At 38.4% G+C, this 20,853-nt stretch overlaps 1 protein-coding gene across 1 annotated transcript; it reads right to left on the minus strand.

Annotated features, from left to right (window-relative positions):
* Window positions 1-720: 720 nt before the first annotated feature.
* Window positions 721-20,515, minus strand: LOC139715103 (uncharacterized). The gene is made up of 9 exons (XM_071626719.1): window positions 19,779-20,515; window positions 17,917-18,097; window positions 17,187-17,350; window positions 15,049-15,145; window positions 10,322-10,417; window positions 8,537-8,678; window positions 8,001-8,089; window positions 6,869-6,937; window positions 721-4,692 (listed from the first exon to the last, which is right to left on the minus strand). Exons 1-9 carry the CDS (start codon window positions 20,513-20,515, stop codon window positions 3,853-3,855), a joined length of 2,415 nt encoding a protein of 804 aa, XP_071482820.1. The 3' UTR covers window positions 721-3,852.
* Window positions 20,516-20,853: the final 338 nt, after the last annotated feature.

Below are 20,853 nucleotides of genomic sequence, written 5' to 3' on the forward strand. Positions count from 1 at the left end.
TTGCATTGATTGCAAACACCAGCACTAACCCTTAATGTGTCATATTCATGATAGAACTACAGGTACATTGACTGCAACACAGTTAACAACATCAATAGCAAAATGCTGATTGGCAATCTCATAACTTTGTGAAAAGGTCTGTAGCATAATGAACATATCATGCATATACATTGTATGTGTACCTACTATACTTTCAATATCACCTCATTGATCACAACAGCATATTCACAGGTAAACATTTCTGTTGATACATAATATAGACAACTGGTGGAAGAGGAAATATACAGAATATTTCGTCAAGGGGTTCAAAAGGAAGGTCACAAGTCATGTAATGAAGTCGAGGGACTTATAACGGTACCTCTCTGAAATAGCATTTTATACTCTGAGGTTAACATGTTGTTCATTCCAGGTAATAAAAGTCAACACCTGTTACACTATAATATTAAGGGTTAGTAAATGCACTTTGGGAATGCTTACCTTCAACTTGAATTTTCTGTAGTGGCCATTTTCGCAGCACCATGCATACCGCAATTTTTGTGTCTGATGCATGCAGTACCAACTTTATTACATGTTGCTCCATTAATTAAGTAACATTTTACTAGGCAATTCAAATGATTTGGTCACACAGTTTTTAGCACTGTGTAGAATACAAAAAGAAACAAATTGTATATATATATATATATATATATATATATACAATATATGTAAATTGCACTTAAACTTTCATTGCTGTATCTCTTGATATCGTTTTACATAAATATTTCAAATGTTCTGCCCACAGGCAAACATTACAAATAGTTCACATGTGATCTCATTTCTCCAATTTCTGGCATGTATTGACTAACCCACATGATATCAAACAATGAAACAAAAAAATCTTTGGAGTGAGGCAGTTGCATGATGACAAACACTGAAATCTACCATAATCTGACAGCCTGATGATGCAAATGATAAGGGGATTCACACGTACACAAATTAATGGAATACAAATCTCGAGATTGCAGCGTAATTGCAATCACAAGATTTTTGCACGTGTGGACAATAAAAAAACCCACAAAAGAGCATGATCTGCATCGCGATGCTAATCCCAAGAAATCTTGCTGATATTTTCAAATTAGCATGCTATTAGCCCCATGTTGACGGTGTGAACGCTTGACCAAATAATCGAGATTTTATATCCTATCATTCAAAGCCCATATCACAACAACTTGCGCATCACACCACTGAGGCACAAGAACAATAGATTTATCTATTCATCAATCAGCAATTAGTGAGCTATTTCTGTCACAGTTACTTGCAAAATAATCTCAAGATTTGGAGCGTGATTGCTATCTTGCTATTTCTAAGATTGTGAATGCTTGCAAAAAGTTTTGAGATTAGGAGCGTGATCATATTCCCACTATTTTGTACGTCTGAATGTGGCTAATCCTGTATATTTAAATGTGAATACACTGTATGGGTTGTGTTGGATGTGAGTTCACTGTGGATGTGCAAAAAGAATAGTATCATCATGCTGGCTTGGAGTAATATGCCATGGTAGGTGAATATATTTTATAGAATCTCTACATAGGATAGTTGACAAGTTGTTTCTCTCTTCTTTTTTCCCTCAATGTGAAGAGTGTTAAAGGTACTAGCCCACATTTGCAAACCCACGAAAATCAAAACTGCATAAAACAGGTCCAATATGACTTCAAGTACAAGTTATAACAGTAACATACCTCACCTGTTGCTCTTTGTCTATACCATTCGATAAAAGAGAGAAAATCATCGTTTTAAAATCAATTTTCAAACCGGGTCAACCCGACCCAAAATCGAATTACGAGCGCGGGTTAGCTACGTACATTAACTTACACATGTATCGCATGCATGTAGTACCTGCGTGGACCGGAGCTAGCGAGCGTTTTTATACGCATGCATACGGTGCATTTTCATTTATTTTGATGAAAGTAATGGACTAATTGGAACGAAATTTTGCACAGGTGTTACTGCAATCATACCCAAACTCCATGCTAACTATGAGACCAATTGCTGCAGGTTTACAAATGTGGGCTAATACCTTTAATTCATTTGCATTGCACTCTGCCTCTTTGAACATTAACAAACCATTGAACTATCGGTGAACTAGAAATGTCGCTTTGGTAACTAGTATGCCTCTGCTACATCGCTTTATTCTCCCAATAGGTTTAGAGTATAGCTTGTCAATGTGAGACAACAGTTTCACATGACTGGCAATTAGTCACCATCTCGTAACATACACTCAAATTTTCATTGTACAAACTTCCAGCCATTTTCAAAATACGGGAAAAAAGTGTAAATTTAGTATTTTCACTTGACCTTTGACCCCATGGACCAAATTTTCCCCCACAGAGTCATAGCACAGAAATGCATGTGTATACGAAGTTTAATCAAGTGTATACTGAATCATATTCAAGGTAGAGAGAAAATAGTGTATTTTCAGCATTAAATAGTGTAATTTTATAGCATTATAACATGACTTCTGACCCATGACCTTATGACCCAATGTCAGGCAATACATGCACATGTATTTCTACTTAGTTTCATGAAGTTACTTTGAGCAATTTCCAAGATATGGAGGAAAGGAGTGAAATTTTAGTATTTTCTTTTGACCTTTTACCCCAAGGCTGAAACTATCCCTACACAATCTTTACCTGGTAATATATATACTGTATACATTAAGTTTCATGAAAATACCGTCAGGCACTGCAGAGATATAAGGGGAAGTGGTGACATTATACAATTTGACCTTGACCTATGACCTTTAAACTTGTGTGTGGCCTCAAGTTGATAAGCACAGCTTCGTCCACTCATACATAATTATTATATATGCCTTTCATTTGGATACCTCAAACAGTGTCCATAAAACCAATTACAGACAGACGGACAACCCGAAAACATAATGCCTCTGGCAACAATTTGTGGGAGGAACAAAAATGGAGCAAGTGTAAAGACACCAAGTCTGCAATGCCATCTACTGGAAGTATATGTTCGTTTGATATGAACACACAATTTTGAAGGCTGATGGTCAAGTGACATTATTGATTTGTCTTTAATCAAAATATAATATGCCATTGCACAGTGTAACATTGCTATCACCATGTAGAAAAACAAAATCAATGCATGTGAATCTGATTTTCTCTCCAACTGTATCCTGAGAATACCAACTCAGCTCAACATCCCCCCCCCCTTTATGGACACCCCCTACCATATGGCTTTCCATTACTTTGCACTCAAACATAATTTATAACATTCTCCCTTGATGAGTTGATTGGTTAACATATAATATATGGCAATATTTGTCTTGGTAATATTTTCTATCAGAACAAACTTAAATCTCTACAGATGTTTCTATTAGTCAATTGCAGTATGCTGAATGACAAAGTGAGTTTGACATTGTCAACAAAAAGAAACACTTGAGACATGCAACAAAGACAATGAATGTGTGGTAATTAGGAAGTAAGAAATATATTCGCCATGATCAAGGCACAATCTACTCTCAAAAGAATGCTTATTATTAGTGATGGAATAAAAGCAAAATTAGAGTACATCAATAAAACTGAGCAAAAATGCAACGTAGCAATGGGTTAAATCATTTATCCGGCCTCTCTGCAAAATGACAGATAAACACCATATTCAAGGGGACATAACTGTAATTCATCTAATTTGCTAAAAAATTTCAGAGCTGCTGCTCTTTTTTCATTCCTTTCACCTTAATCTTTTTTTCTACCATTATTTGTTGTTTGCACTTTGACATTTTAACAATTTGAGTATAAAATGAGAACTCAGCACAGTGGTGAATTGTATAAACAGCTCAGATGGAGAAACTGTGTTGATTTACCAATGACCTAAGCCATGTTCCTCCATGCTTGTGTCAAGGTCAAGAAGATTGGCTATACCTTGGCTGTCAATGCCAGAGCTGACATTGTCAACAACAGCTCTCGGCCTTAATACGTTATCACCATTTGCTTTGTCTTCATGGGAAATTGTCCTGTTGACAGAGCTAGATTGGCTGGCAGCACCTTCTGATCTGAATTCAGAGTTCTGTGAGAAGTGGTCAAATTCTGGGCATGAAGAAGTGACAGTTTTGAAATTGTCAGGTAAACTTTTATTTTGTCCAAGATGTGTTGGGGCACTTGACATAGACTGAACAGGCTCAAAGGGAGAAGTCTCGCTGAATTTAATGGATGGACCACTTGCACCATGCCCGCTAGTAGTATTTGGGTTGACATCAGTCTGAGGTCTACTGTCAGAGTTGTTGCCATTTCCTTCGTGGCTGGAATCCCATAGACGTGAATGCGACCCTTTTGGATATGTTTCCCCTGCACTCTGTGGCTTTTCACTGTTTGTCTCTGTTGGATCGGGAAAAGACTGTGGATGGACTGATGATGACCAGCTTTCGCTACCAACAGGAGTCTCATATTCTGATAAGTTATTTCCATGGGCCTTCTTTCGTGACCTGCTACTGCGAGAGTCGGTGCTGTCTTGGCGGTCAAGCTGCTTCCTGGGACTACTGGAATTACTCCTGGATAAGTTGGAGCTCGCTGAGGAATCATCAATCTGTCCACCACGTAACCGTGGCTTACGGCATTCATTGATGCGTTTGGTGAGTTGAAGGATGTGGGCCTCCTGTCGCTGATTAACTTTTTTCAGTGAGTGGTACTTAGCTTCCAGTGCCTGCATCATTACACAGTGGAAAAAGATTTAGTAACGAGACAATGTCCAGAACAAGGTCATCCTTAGAAACATCTTCAAATCTGGTCAGAATGTGCTTTGGGGAACTATTTACTTTAAATCATATCATGATTTTAGTAGAACTAAGTTAAAGTTCTTCTACTAGCTTAAGCTGCATGTAATGATATTGAACTACTGGTACAAAGCAAAATGATGCTTACTGCTTATTTCAGCAAAAAGAGGAAGAAGTCAAAAGATTTGAAATTTTCTCTTTGGAGAAACCCAATTTCACATGGTATAAGTGTATTCTTTAATATCTAAAGGTTGTTTGTTTTCAAAGATATAGTTTGTGGGGAAAAAATGCCACAGTTTTTCAATTTTTAGTGGCCCCAGGCCATCAGGGCATCACTACTGTCAAGACCTGTCTAATAAAACCATACTCTTAAAGGCATTATCTCCCATTTGCAGGTGTGTAAAGATAGTTCTGAAATGTGAGTTAGTAAAAATGAGTATAATTGATGTTAAAGGGATCATATGGTTTTGGTTGAGACCTTATTTCAGGTTTCTAACATATTTGGTGAGATAATGAGAAACCTCTTATGAAATATGAAAGTGCATGAATTCTATGAGGAATTCAACGTTGATTTGATGATAATTGTTTTTGAAATGGTTGAGATATCCAAAAAAGAGCGATTGTCATAAAGTGTGGGACCCACACTCTTTATTACGATCGCTTTGTTTTACTTTATTTTTGGATGTATCAGTAATTCCAGACCCGATTATCATCAAATAAACTTTGAATTCCTGTTAAAATGGTATGCTCTGTACTCTATCATAGTACTTTCTTCCTACATGTATCTTGCAAAAAGTTTAACCCTATTCTAACTGGGGTATTTGAGACCAAGTTTTTACTGGGGGGGGGGGGTGTCAATTTGACCCCCCTTCAGATCGCCCGATCGCCGCAAAATTTTGCCTGAACATAGAGCCGGATGTCAACTAAAAGATTACATGGTCATACAAAAGAGAAATTATGATTTTATATTTTGTGATAAATTAATTATGCAAATTTACGTATGAAATCATATTTTCACCTATAAATCCGTCAAAAAGAATGAAGGATTGCTAAATTTTTGTGTCAGAGTTCCTCAAGATACATCAAACAATTTTCTTGTAAAAAAATAGTGCAATCAAAATCAGTTTCTTTTGTTTCTTCTTGTTTTGTTAATTTCTTATGTATTTTAGTATTTTTTCGACCTTTTGTTTTCTATTGTCTTTTGGCCAAAATTTGTTGCAGGCACTTTTTCAAGCTTATCTACATTAGAATTGATTAATTTCAATGTTCAAAAGTTGAAATAATCTTATTTATATCAATTAAACAAAAAAACACAATTTGCATTGGATTTGCACACGAAATCATGAATTTGAGCTTTTTTTTGGGTCGACATGCATATACAAAACATTGCGTAACTTCAGAACGGTGTACCCGGACGTCGCAAATTTGGTATCAAAATATGCGGGAAACTTCAATGAAAAAAGTCATGAAACGACGTGGCAAAATCTTTGCGCGTTGCAGAATCGTGGCGCGAAATGTTGAGGGGGGGTCAATTTGACCCCCCCCCCCCAGTTACAATAGGGTTAAAGCCCAATTCTCATCTCCACCAATACTGCACCATCCCTTTAAGAATAGCTAGATATACAAAATGTGAACAGGTTATAGAACTGCTTCTAGAATAAACCATCTACAGTTATGCTTTATTGAGAAATATGGTGATATCTCCTTGTATTTTAGCTTTATTGCAAAATTTTTATATGGTAGGATGTTTTGTGATACACTGGACTCCCATTATAACAAAATCCTTGGGATCGGCAGTTTTTTCGCTATATCAAAATTTCGTTATAACCGAACAAATAAACGAGAAAAAAACATAGAGCCTATAATTTTGCGACCTGGACTTCTACTTCATTGTCACCGGAATTTCGTTATAACTGTGTTCGTAATAATTGGAGTGCACTGTACAACTGGCCAGCACATATCCATCAAATGTGATAACTCGAACATTTTTGTAATCACTGCTCCCAAAGGTAAACAATACCTTTTAGTCATTGCTGACAAAGAAGTCAGAATATGCATAACAACTAATACTATACACACTCTCCTCTTACACCGATATATACTCACGTCAACTTTTCCATGAGAAAGGTTTTTCACACTCTCCAGGTACCTCTTCTGTTCTGCTATTGATCGATCCTAGAACAAGACCATAAAATCAACCCGTCAAAACTGGTATGTTATTGAAAACACAGTGTCATAACTGTGTTAAACTAGGTTTGAATCAATTTCCTAAAGAAGACCAGAGCAATATTATTTTCATTAAACTTGGATGTTTCTCCTTTCTTATTTGATTATGATACAGGCTGACCACTTGCATCACAGAAGTTCACTGATCTTGACCCTTGATTAACCTTTAACCCCCTTAGCATAGAGGAATCGTTTTCCTTATTCACTGCTATTCTCCTTCCTTATTTGTATTGCCCTGGAATCTTCCAGCTTCACTAAAAAGTCTATTAGCAATTTCAAACAAGCCTATACTGATTTCATCTTTTATTTTTACCTTGCATCCTCATTACTTCATTTTGTTTACATATACTTGAATATCACAAACTCTTTCCTCCCTTCATCATATCATTACCATCTGACATTCTTTAAGCAGATACAGTGGCTAAAAAACTGGCATATTTGGCCCAAGTTAAGTGACCCCTTAACCATGAAGAGAACCATAAATCTTCTACCTTATCATATTAATATAACTGTGAATTCATTTTCACCCTTCAGACAAATGACATCCTTGCTTAATCCATCACCAGAGAATGACATCTTGTATGTTTTCAGTTAGGTGATCTTTGGTCTCAAGCAAATTTGAATGAAATCTACCTAGAAATGTGGCAAGTAAAGCTCACATAAGAAATGTGAGGCAGCAGCAATGGCAATGTATGCCAATGAATCCAAAGTATTTACTGGAGACAGCATCATGCAGGGTATACAATTGCACAGAGCTTGATGCTTTTGAAAGGAGGAAATCAAGCTTTGAATGGAGGAAGCAACATCTACATGTTCACTACCAACTGCTCACACATCACAGTAAAGAGGCAGCAAAATATACCTAAACCTGCTATGAAGTTTGATCATGCAAAAGGGAAATTTACTTGACAGTAGAAGAACACATGGACACACAGGACATTCTACTTCTATATAATATGAGTAAAGTCTACTAAACAAACAAGGAAATAAAAATGTTGCTTGGCAGAATTACCTTTTGGGACAGTAGAGCATCAAGTTCAATAATCCTTGCTTTAGCAGCTTCCAACTGAATGGTTTTCTGCTTCACAGCATCATGGCAATCTAATAGGATACAGAAAAGAATAACATTGCACCTAAGCAGTGTAGTCTGACTGGGTTCTGTCTTGCTTGTTCAATGGAGAAACAGAACATGCGTACATGGTTCATATCACCCCTGTATCATCCTAACCGTATTAATTTTCATGAATAATTGTACATGATCAATTTGTATATATCAGTGGCAAGAAAGGTGACATTTTATACTTTTGGTATTAAAGCTAAGGTTGACTGACACTGCATTATACCATTACATCATACTGTACATCAGCAGTAAATCCAATACATTTTCCTTTTCTTGTCTCTCTTTGTCTTACCATGTGGAGAATACTTTTTTAGTGTGTGAAGCATATTCTGTAGAACTCAATATTACATGAAACAGCCCATGCTATAGTAATCATAAATTGCTTGTATTGATTCCAATCAACTGATAGAATATCGTTCCATCCAAACCTGTTAACTCTTTCTTGTAGAATGCTTGCTTCTCCTCCTCCTGCTGAAGAACTGTCTGGTTAAGCTTGCTCTCCTCAATTCTTTCTTTGTACTTGGTTATAGCCTCTCCAAGAAGCAGAATCTCCCGATTTAGTCTAGCAATCTAGAAGGTTACAAATATGTTGATGAGTCAGGTATCACTTTCGAAAATCTTTTTCAGCATACCAACATAACGCTACTCACCAATCATGCAAAGTGATAAATGAGGTTATTACAAGAGACCCGGGGGTCTTGCGCTCACCTGAGTATCGCAAGTTCACCTTCCATGCATTCTTGCAGACTCTTACCTGAGAAAATTGGAAACTTGAGGTGGAGGGTAGCTTTGAGAGCTGGTACGCTACCTGTCAAGTTTGGTGAATATTCATCAAGGGGTTTCAAATGATTATGAACATGCACAATTTACATCACCATTTGGACCCACCCCACCCCACTTCCTTGGGTCCCAAGGGGGGGGGGGGGGGGGGAGAGAGGACACCCCTGATTCTGCCATGAACAAACATGAAACAACAGTCATCAATATACTGACTCATTGTATTAACTTAGCTCAATCACTTCTGGTTCTAGAGAAAATCTTTAAAGAATCTTTGGGGGGGGGGGGGAGACCCTGGGGGCCCCCCAGGTGGAGTATGGTGCCCATTTGATGGAATTTAGATTCTATCCCCCCAGGGATGCTACCTGCCAAGTTTGGTGAAAATCTGTCAAGGGCTTCTCAAGAAAAAGATGAAAATTCACAACTTAGGGCCTAATTTAGGCCCCCTGGGGCCCCCCAGGTGGGGCATGGTGCCCATTTGATAGGAATGAGATTCTTTCCCCCGAGGGATGCTACCTGCCAAGTTTGGTGAAAATTCATCATAGCATTTTCAAGAAAAAGATGAAAATGTACAATTTGGGCCCCATTAGGACCCCTCCAAACCCCTGATTATGCCATGAACAAACTTGAAACTACAGTCATCAATGTACTAACTCATACTATTAACTTAGCTCTATCACTTCTGGTTCTAGAGAAGAAGATCTTTTAAGATTCCTTAATTTTTGGGAGTTTGCAGGTGGGGTATGGTGCCCACTTGAACAAATTGAGATCCAATCCCCCTGGGGATGCTACCTGCCAAGTTTGGTGAAAATCTGTCAAGGGCTTCTCAAGAAGAGGATGAAAATGTAAAAAGTTTACGCACGACGCACGACGGACGACGGACGCCAGACGAAGAGCGATCACAATACATATTGTAGCTCACTAGAAGGCTCAGGTGAGCTAAAAACCAGTGGGGTAAAGGAGAGTACAGTGACACTAAAATGTAATTTCAAGTTATACACACCCACAAAGAAGAGGAATGATGCACAACAATCCTTTGCATCTGACAATTAGATATCACATGTAACCTTGGAAGCTTGGAAGTCCTAGAGTACATCAGAGGAGGAAATATGAAAGGGAATACTGTACAGCAAGATATTCTTTGCGGCATTAAAATTTCACATATTGGAACAGACCGACTTTCTCACAGCATGAAATTTTCACAAAATGCCACTGGCATTCATTGCATATAGTGTAGACAAGAACTTTCGCATGCATTCTAATTTTGCAAATCTTGGCTCATGCGAAATTCGCGAAATTCAAATGCATGTGAACGTTTACTGGTTTTACAGTAATCTTTTCTGGTATAAAGAACAAACTTATTTCATGATATGTAATCAATAGTTTCAGTACATTTCATGTCAATTTCGAGTATATTCATATAACGAATAACTAACCTCATCTTTGAGATGCTTGTTTGTTGCAATATCTGCCTTAGTACTGGCTAACTCTTGTTCCATGTCCAAAAGTGAGGCATTAGATGTTTGGAGATCCTGAGGAAAGATTTAGTGTAGAATACATTATCTCACAGTTCTACTCACTGTTGATAAAAAAATAATCCAATTATATATATTAAAATATTGAAAAAAAAAAAGAACAACAAACAAACTAGAAGTACCCATTTCCACACAACATGAGTGTATCCCCTGGGTTGTGGGAATATATGGGTTTAACCCTATTCTAACTGCTCCCCCCCCCCCCGACATTTTGCGCCACGATTCCGCAACGCACAAAGATTTTGCCACATCAAATTGACCCCCCCCCCCCCCAGTAAAAACTTGGTCTTAAATAGCCCAGTTAAAATAGGGTTAATAAGAGTATACCATGATGGACCTGCATACCAAAGAAAACCATCAGACCCAGTGGGTCTAGCACTGTAGGCCCTACTCTTGCAGACTATTATCTACGAAGAACATACAGGGGGAGGGGGTTACAGGGGGCATGGTGTCCATTTGTATATATTCTATCACACTGCCGATAATACCTGCCAAATTTGTACAAAATTTGACCATGCACGTTTTTGTTTTTGTTTTTTAAATCAAATTGTGTAAACTGGTCCCCTAAGGAGGCCACCTCTGGATCTGCCATTAACAAACTTGAAAGAATACCCACTAATGTATTTACTCAGAGCGTTTCAGTTCTTAAAGAAGAAGATTTTGCAAAAATTCTCCAGTTTGGGGATTCTGTGCCATTTGTACAAATATATTCAATCACCCTGGCAATGATATCAATCAAGTTTGTGAAAATTTGACCATGTGTTTTAGAGGAGATAAATGTGAAAACTGGTCCCAAATTTGCCCCTCGCCCAAGGTGAGCATCCCCGGATCCATCACGAACAAAGTTAATTTTTGTAGTGATAAACATCCATTATGAAAAGCAGAACACTGCTGAACGTAAGTGTCCTCTGGTACATGTACGTACCATTGACATAATAAAAATCTGTGAATATGACAAGTGCCAGGAACATCAAAACTAGGGGTAAATGTGATGTCACTGTAACAAGCATAACATTTTCCAGTCAGGCGATGATCAACAATCAGGGCTCGACCTTAACTTTTTTTCTAGGAAGCCAGCCGGGCTCCTCAGGGACCTTTTTAGGGAGCCAAATTGAGTTTTAGGGAGCCACGTTTCCCTCAGTCACAATCAGCAGTAGAGGTCTATTACATGTATTAACCTGGTGGAGAAGATTTCATTTAGATATAACATGCATTTCTCCACTGACACAAGCCGGAGATACCTGGTTCTTAGTCTCTAACGGGTTTTAGCACAGTCACAGTGTGTGTGTGTGTGTGTGCGTGCGTGCGTGCGTGTGTGTGTGTGTGTGTGCCTGTGCCTGTGCCTGCCGTGCACCTGCGTGTGTGTGTGTGTAGGTGTTTTGTGTGGTCCCTCTCCCATTCCCTTGTGTAATTTCTTACCCTGGTCTGTTCATAATTATTGTCTTTCTTTCTCGGTTCTTCTTTTTTTAGTTGCAAGGTGTGGGTTAGAAACAATTATGTAACGCCACATGTTGATTGATCAGCAGAGCTGCCAAGCTTTGGAAGCACAAATCCGTACGCAGCAGCTCCAAAATCTGTATTTTCCACCAAAATCTGTATTTTTTCTATCTCCCTCTTTTTGCCATTTTGAATTAAACTTGTCGACTTATAAGGCCTACAAGCTCTTTAACATAACATTACGACACATGCCGAAGTATCGAGCTGGTCACCAGCACGATAAAGAATCCAAACTACGCAATGTTCAGCGTTGATTGATTGCTTTCTCTCAATGCATGTGTACAAGACTACAAGTGCATGTATGTACCTCCAGAAACTTGCTGGGCTGGTTATGGAAGCTTCCACTATCTAGCAGGGAAGGGGGATGCTTTCATCTTCTCAAGAAAGCTTCTGTGTGAGTGAATGCAAAACTCTGCTCGGTGTTTCCAACTACTGAGTATTGTTTACTATAAAACATAGTCATGCGTTGTTTTCAGGCTTTTTAATTTTACTGGATTTTAAACATCAGTATTTTCCGAAAGTACCGGTATTCCAATTTCTTTTACCCTGACTGGAATCGGAAAGTCTGCTAAGACGATGATCGCAAAATGCCGCGCTGTGTGTGGTTGCGTCAATGTGCAAACACGTGGTTGTACTTTCAAGTTTAAAGGAATGCGCCATGTGCTCCTGCCTAAGAGGTTACTGCGAGTTCGATGGATCGAATGCGCCATAGCTGAGCTGATGGCTTGTTTACGGTATTTAACATGCAGTTTACATTCGATACGAAGAAGTCATTACGTCTTTCACGAGGAAAAACATACAAAACAAACAAAAAACACCTTCGAACGAATGTTGATAGCCAAAACTTTGAAAAGTAATAAGCAGTTATGATGAGCATGAACTGAAATTAATTGTCATGATTTTGCTGTCTAACCATGTGATGACTGCATCTCATTGGACCTACTCATAGTGAATTTGTCTGGGCATATGAGACCTTTTAAGTATTTCTGTGATTGCCTTTTTAATTGACTGATTAATCAATCCTTTTTTATTGTTCAGGGAACATAAGATATTCGATTAAGTACACTATATTCGACTGATGTTTCCTGCTATGCGCCAAAAGAAAGGCTATAAAATTGTAGAATCACGGTATCTTTGCAATGATTCCTTTAATTCAACTAATGAGCTGGTTCTTCGATCGATATTTCCATGATATTTACACGCTGTTTATTCCAGTGCGCCATTCTTTCGTCTGGCACGCACCTGGGTGTGGCACCTGCTTTTGTGGAAATTTCCACAAGGAGAGAGGGGTGGGTGTCAAGTTTCTTCGAGCCGAAGAGCTCGGACTGCGCGCATGTATTCAGTATTTCACAATCTCTTCGCTCTAATCTATTGTAATTCATGCTTTCTCCTTATTCTGTGCTGATATTGAACATTTAGATTTAACTTTACGAAGGTTGGTAGATCGTGGATCTTTTTGTTGTGAGGTGTATGTATTTTTTTTTAAATCATTCTTTGGAGGGGAAAGAAGAGTAAGGGGGGAAGAAGAATAAGAGGGAAAGTGAAATAAAACGAACGGCACGTACGCTCAGCATTTGCAGCAAGCCGTCTTTTTATACCAGCATAGTTTTCATCATCACCATCAGACATCACTCAGATCATTTTAGCCTTTTCCATCAACATTAAGAAACACGCACAGTTCCTCGAGATAAAAACCGAGGAAAATAAATAACAAATACAAAGTATCAACACCTCCCAACACAAATATTTAGAAAAGACAACACACGTGACTTCGATTTGAAAAAGTACACTTAATTGCAGCAAAGCGGAGAAATCGCCGTTACGAAAATAAGTGCGAGACACTTGAAAGAATTACGTTTAAATATTTCAAAGTACATGTATAAAGGGAACGGATAAAGTGATATAAAATGGAACAGTACCAAACGAGGTGTGAGAAACGACAGAAATAGAACGATAAGTTTAGTAGTAGGACTAGGCCCTAGCAAAAGTTTGCAGCACCGAAAGCTACGCGAAAATTAATACACATCGGAAACTGTATTGCGACGAGATCCTTGGGATCGTCAATAAACGATACAAAACAAAGGAAATTAATTCATTTTGACCGGAAAATAGTTTGTTATAAGTATTCTGTTATATGAGATCTCCTTTAATAGGCCTAGAAATACATCGAGTTTCCACGAAAGAAAGTTAGAACGCTTTTCACCTGCACATTTACTGCAGTGCTCATCAATACACGAACAGAAACTCACCTCTTCCTTGCAGAAAAATGATGCAATAACGTTACAAAAAAACACACACAACACTCTAAAAATCATTTCGTACTTGGGAGGCAAGGGAAAAGCGGAAGAAGTAGAGAAAAAGAAGCAGACATATCACAATGGAGTGCTTCTACCCCGACTCAAAACGAAACAGGGTACTAGTACTGTTTATAGTGGCAGCTGGCTACAGTGTGTAGCTAAGCTACTATACTCACACTCCCCAGCCGGCCACACATGGGGATACACGGCGATCGATGTAAACATCCAGGGTCCGTAGGCGACAGGGATTTACGCGCGCGAAGTTCCGTTCGGTGTACACAGTACGCAAGCAGCGAATTGCATGTGCGCTCACTATTCTATAATAGAAGATACGAACACACACACACGTCGGGTACACACAGACACACACACATGTATGCGGGCAATGTGGGCCGGCTGGAGAATGAAACATGTTCAGTGTGTAGTCTATATTGCAATTGCAGGGATAATAACTTCGAGCGTCAGGGCTCGCTGCGCGCGCCGGGGCCGCTCGCGCTCGTCACATAGTGTGAGTGTGTACATAAACTATGATTCTGTCCTGAAACGTGAGTCTATACGGCAAAAAAACTTAAGGAGCCAGCCGGGCTTTTTTCATACATTTCTGGGGAGCCCGTAGCGATTCTGGGGAGCCAATGGTCCCCGGGCTCCCGCTAAGGTCGAGCCCTGACAATGATAGATAAGGAGACTGAATGTAGACATGTCAAAGGATATTATTTCAGAAACAAACTATTAAATAGAATAAAGTCATATGGAATTAAAATACTTTTGCCTGAGTGCTGTAAGAGTTGTCACTTCTTTGGGAGAAAGAGAAAAAGTTAACAAGAAGACAGTAACCTTCTTCATCTTGTCCACCTCTTGCTTGTGAGAAACAAGTAGCTTGTTAAGCTCCTCATTGCATTCCATGAGATGGACCTTACCAGATTCGAGCTTCCTGTAGATAAGAAGGATGCAATATCATATCATCCACCACTGCACAACAATGACACTAACAACAAAAGAAACATGCAGTTTGGAAAACAGGAAATACATACTGCACAATTACAAAATACACTGGATAGCAAAAGAAAGTACCCACTGACTTCTGTCAAAGGCTGCACACAAAAATTCACCATCTAGAAATAAACATTTTTTTGTACACAGGTATGCTGCGATATCCATTAGTAATCACATACCCAATAGCAAGTGATTATCTTTATTACAAAGAAAAAAAAATGACATGCACAGCATCTTGGTCACTGAATCAAAAGTCGCAAAATGTAACAGAATGAGCCTTACAAGCCTTACGAGACATGGCATAATTTTCCTGATGGAAGCTTTCTTAGACCAGAGTAAAGTAATGTCCAGTCTAAAGAGCTGACTGATTTTATTCTGAGAATTAGCATAATCAGGAAGGATAGCATCCCTAAATGCAGAATACACTCATTAACATCATTTTGACAAAACAGGAGTTCACTTTGTCATATTGGTTGTTTAAAAATGTTATCCATTCAGTGGCCATTTTCGCATGGTGGAAAGTGCTGTTGTGTGGGACTTTTGATTCAATGACCATGATGCTGTGCATGTCAAGTTCTTCTTTGTTATGAAGACATTCACTTGCTTATGTACATGTGATTTAAAGTAAGGGGCATTGTAGCACACCTGTGTACAAAAATTGTATATTTCTAGGGGGTGAATTTTTGTGTGCGGCCTTTTGACAGAAGTGGGTACTTTCTTTTGCTGTCCAGTGTACATTGAATTTTACTCTCATTGCCTGTCTCTAACTTATGACTATCAAACAAGAAATACAAACCAATTTTACAAAAAAGACTGGCAGAAGAAGAATTATGTCCTATACATGTAGCACCTGAGGACCCTGACCATGGCATCACAAAATTTTGCAGGATCACCTTCAAGTAATAATGCACATATCTTGCAATATTGATAGATTTCCCCATGAGTAGAAACATAATATTTCATTTGTTTGGATTTTACATTTTGAAACAAGACCGTTGAATACTTGTATATATACGATTTTGACAAGTGAATGTCACAAATGTTCAGTGGTACCTACAGGTGATACTACAAACCTTTATTAAACAGTTGGCTTTCTTAAAGAAATTGATGAATACACTTATTTACCATACTCTGTCTGCTTCTTATTTACTATGTGACTATCTGTTTACAATTTCAGAGAATTCTTATCTAAATACTATAAAACCATTAAAACTGGTGCTGTACGATGCTGGACATTGTCATTTACTAGTTCATTATTTATGGCTCTCTTACATACATACATGTACATAATTTCAACTTGACTGGTTAAAGTGTGATACGGGAACAACACATTTTTGATGGACTAGTGAAAGAGAGATACAAAAGCTTGTGCCTAGTAGTAGCATCTGAGAAAGTGCTTACACCATAATATGTCTCTTCAAATGCCTTTACAACCTGTACATAGATTGCACATGAGGAATTGGTCTCTTTTGGTCTAGGGTCTGTAAAAGACAAATAACCAGCTTCCTTCACATTCCTATCGCTATCAAGAACAATTTCAGATTTTGACATGAAGAACATACAGAAATATTACAGAAACTATTTTCAAACTTGAAAAACAATATCTGGAAAAAAAGTTTGATATTCTAATAAATACAGGTCAAAGTGCAATACAGGCATGAGGTGAGTTGCAACTTGGTAGTAAACCTAGTCACTTTTATGGATAACAACTGAACTATGGATATCAAGTTTGATTACCCCTCCCCCCTCCACAAAAAAAAAAAAAATAGTTAATAAGTTGAAATAATATGATGACTTTATATCAACTATTGTTGTTTTCCTATTCACATACATGTATCACACAATTGCATAGCATGGGGCAATTGCTGCTGCACATATCTGCAAAGTGTTTGAATGCAGTACTACAATCTGCAACTTTTAAGGCTGAAACTTGATAAGAGGGAGAGATAAGAAGAGAGGTGGGGGAGGAGGCTACTCACCGAACATCATCTCGTAACTGCTGGTCCTTGAGGCTGCAATCATTGCTGAACTGGCGTTTCTCCAGCTGTAACTGCTTGACCCGAGTGCTGAGCCGAAGGATCTCTTCCTCTTGGAGGCGGAGCTGGTCTTTCATGGCAGTGTTCAGCTCCTCAAGTGCCTTGGCCTGAATACAACCACAGGTAGTATGACAAGTTTTTAAAGAGCCATGACTTACACTGATAAAGACTGTCATAAACTAAACCCTCCCCCTCCTTCAAAAGCAATATTTTCAAATATTCAGGCCTTTTGTTCCCTACTTTCAATTAAAGTTTACTTCTGATATTAGATACATATCAATGTATATGCCACAGATTTTGTGAGAATTATATTTCCGGAATTGGGAGTTGCACATAAATGTTTACAAATAGCTACATTTGTGATTGAAAACCAGAGTGTCAGAATGAAAAGTATATATATTATTCCTTTTGAGAAGAAAAGTTCATAATTTCCCATTTTTGAACTGATATACATGGCAACATTTTTGTGAGTTGCTAATTTTGCGAATATCAGTCAACTTGCAAAAACTCATGTACAAAAAACAAAAAAACAAAAAACACTGTAAAGTACATGATAGCATTCTTTTTTCCAAAATAAAAAGAAATGTCCTCAAAACATATTTCTTCAAGTGAACTTCTAGTTTCTTCAGTATTGCGTCCCCACTTAAGATGAAGAGAGAGAAAGAGAGAGTGCCTTGTGAGTCTTGCCAAGGAGCCGTCGGTTCCTGCCTGCATGAACTTCCCTCTTGTGTCTCTCATACAGGAGCTGGTTGTGCAGGAGCTGGAGCTGCCCCTTCAGCACATTGATCTCATCAGCTGGAGGAGAGCCACCATAGTGAGTCCAGTTCACAGACTTCTGGCTTGTTAGAGGCAGTCTGCCGATCAAAACAAAGCATGAACTTTCAACTCTACAAGCAATATAAAGAGCACAGAGATGTGATGCCTTTACAACTAAGTAGAGTAATGCCCTGAAGGGGGAAAAATGATATATGATATTCCCCAGTCACATTTTAAATATTTGAACATATATTTTGTCCTTTGGCAAACAAGTACAAGTGAGCTCATGAGTATATTTTCCTGCCAGAGAGAAGAAGAATAAGATAATGTGATAATGTAATGATATTACTTTTTGCCACTAACTCAACATCTCCATGGAATTTTTTTTTTTTTTACATTTAGTACTGCCATACCACGTTTACATTAATAATTGTACATTTATTTCTACCCTGTCTGTCAATTAACATCATCATTGGACATTCCCAGCTGCAGAAATTCCCATGGTAATATTGCTGCAGAAATCATCATATCATCTGTACATTGGAATATGCGAATTACACCGCATATCTAATATCAGAGAAAGATCAGCTGAAACTGGTTAAAATCATAAGATTTGCACCAAACCAGAAATGTATGAAGAAAACTCAACAAATCAGGAGAGAAACAGAAAGTTCTATATCCTGAAATGTGTTGCCAATTCGACAATTACACATGTAGGTACAAAATCTAGCTAATGAAGTATAACATAGTATAAAAACTAGAAATGTCACTATGGCGACTGGTATGCCTCTTCCAAGTTGCATGGTTCTCCCAATAGGTCTAGAGTATGTCTTGAACAATATGAGACGACAGTTTCACAAAATTGGCGTAATACTGAAATAACACTTTTGTCACAAATGTGTTGAGTGTTTACTTTCCTTGAACTAGGTTTCCTTTGGATGAATAGCTAAATTGTTTAAGAGAGAAAGTATTTGGGAATTTGTGCATTTTCACATGACCCTTGAACTTATGACCCCATGGCCCACAATTCTTTATATAATCACTAATGGCTCGGTCACAAATACCATTAAGAACTGCTATGAACGCCGTACGAAGGATTTTTAAACAATTTCGTACGATCTTCTTAAGAAGGCCGTACGAAACCAGTGTTCGTAGACCGTTTGTAGACCATTCATAAGTTCGTAGCCTGGTCAATGGACTTGTCCAAGATTTTTCTTTTTTTAACTTCGTACGAATCCCTCTCTTCGTAAGGTGGCCATACGAACTCCAGAATTCGTACGAACAGGGACATTCGTACGAACGCATCGTTTATACAAACCTTTGTGACCCTTGCATAACTGGCAACATCCATTTTCATCAAAATACTTTGAGCTTTTTAAAAAATATCGGGACAAAATTGTAACATTTCAACATTTTCACTTGACCTTTGACCCCATGGCCAAAATCTTTCATTACAAAATCCCTGTACAGTATTACCAATCAATTATAAAACATTACATAGCAATCATGATACATGTAGGATATGTTCTCAGACTGCAATACTGTCCGCATACCTTTTTGGCTAATATTTCACTTTTTTTTGAACTCAACAGAAATTGTATAATCATGCCGTAATTTCACACATTTCTCATGCATATGTGACCATTTCAGAGCAAAAAATTAAAGTTTCTACAGGCGAAGAAAAACTATGTATTATGTTATGTTATAATGAATTGTGTACAATGTATGCCCCTGGCACCCTCTGGGGTGACCTTGGGGCAGAGTCATACAAACACTTACCTGCTGAGTTCTTTGTCATGGACCTCATCACTCATGGCAATATGCCTGTCTAGTATTTCTGTTGGTGAGAACACCAGGTGGAGAGGATTGGTCACACTCTGCACTTCGGATGATGTCACATGGTCACCTTTACTCCGGGAGACAGATGTGGCCATGTCCGAATGAGATGTGTATAGGTATGAAGGTGTGACAAGAGGGAAAAGGTGGCTGAATGCCATGAAGGCTTGATGGGCAGAGGTGTGGGCACTGCTGGTAAATGTGTAAGGGGACTCTATGCTGTCCACTGAGCAGTCTCTAATTGGGGTGAAACCTTGGTTGATGCTGGACTGCCTATGAAGAGTTTCTTGTGGTTCCTTATGGGTTAATTCTGTCTCTTCTGTTGTCTCTCCAGTGGCATATGCCGGCCTTACTCCTGGCTTTTCTGAAGAGGTATTACCAGCACATTCTTCACGAAAGAGTTTTTGACTGATCTTCTGCCCTCCTGGACTATGATGAGGACCCTCACTGATGCTATTTTGCTCTGCATTACACTGACACTCACCAGCCTGTACTGATGATTTGTCAGTGCTCTGCCCTTCTCCTGGCTTTTCTGAGTCACAAAGAGAGTCAGAGTGTTCTGCTGGTAGATCATTGCTGTCCTTCTCTTCTGCCATTTCATGTCCAGAAGGACCAAATGATCTGCCAACCTCAAACTTGGGTGTACTGTTCATCACAAAGCTGTAATTGGGGGGTGCCATTCAAGGCAGTGCTAATGTAGTGTGTGGACTCCTTACTTTCACCTTTGTGCTGGTTTAAACAGCAATGACCTTCGACATGAATTCCTCGTTGTGCTGTGGACTACTGACGATAGAAAACACCTCAGCATTGTTTGCATCCTCTGAAAAAAAAAACAAGCAAACATGCAACATACACAGAGATAAATGGCATAAATGGCATTAGAATAAAAAGAAAATGGGAGAAAGCAAATAGCTACACATTACTAAAAGCTGAATTATTTTTACTGCATATTATGATTTTATGCAATTTTCTCTCATTATAGGTCTCAATATGTTTTTTAAACTATGAATTAAAAGTT

The sequence above is a fragment of the Diadema antillarum genome, unplaced genomic scaffold (assembly GCF_040938485.1).
Source record: "Diadema antillarum isolate AM-2024a unplaced genomic scaffold, OU_Dant_1.0 seq00002788_RagTag, whole genome shotgun sequence".
In the NCBI taxonomy this organism is placed as follows: domain Eukaryota; kingdom Metazoa; phylum Echinodermata; class Echinoidea; order Diadematoida; family Diadematidae; genus Diadema; species Diadema antillarum.

Bases quoted from the DNA above. Each gene is read 5' to 3' on its own strand.
- LOC139715103 (XM_071626719.1), bottom strand. From the start codon at position 20,515: ATGGCACCCCCCAATTACAGCTTTGTGATGAACAGTACACCCAAGTTT. The intron at 18,098-19,778 runs GTAAGTGTTTGT...TTTGATCGGCAG, and splicing joins CATGACAAAGAACTCAGCAG to ACTGCCTCTAACAAGCCAGA. The intron at 15,146-17,186 runs GTGAGTAGCCTC...TCTTATCTACAG, and splicing joins CAGTTACGAGATGATGTTCG to GAAGCTCGAATCTGGTAAGG.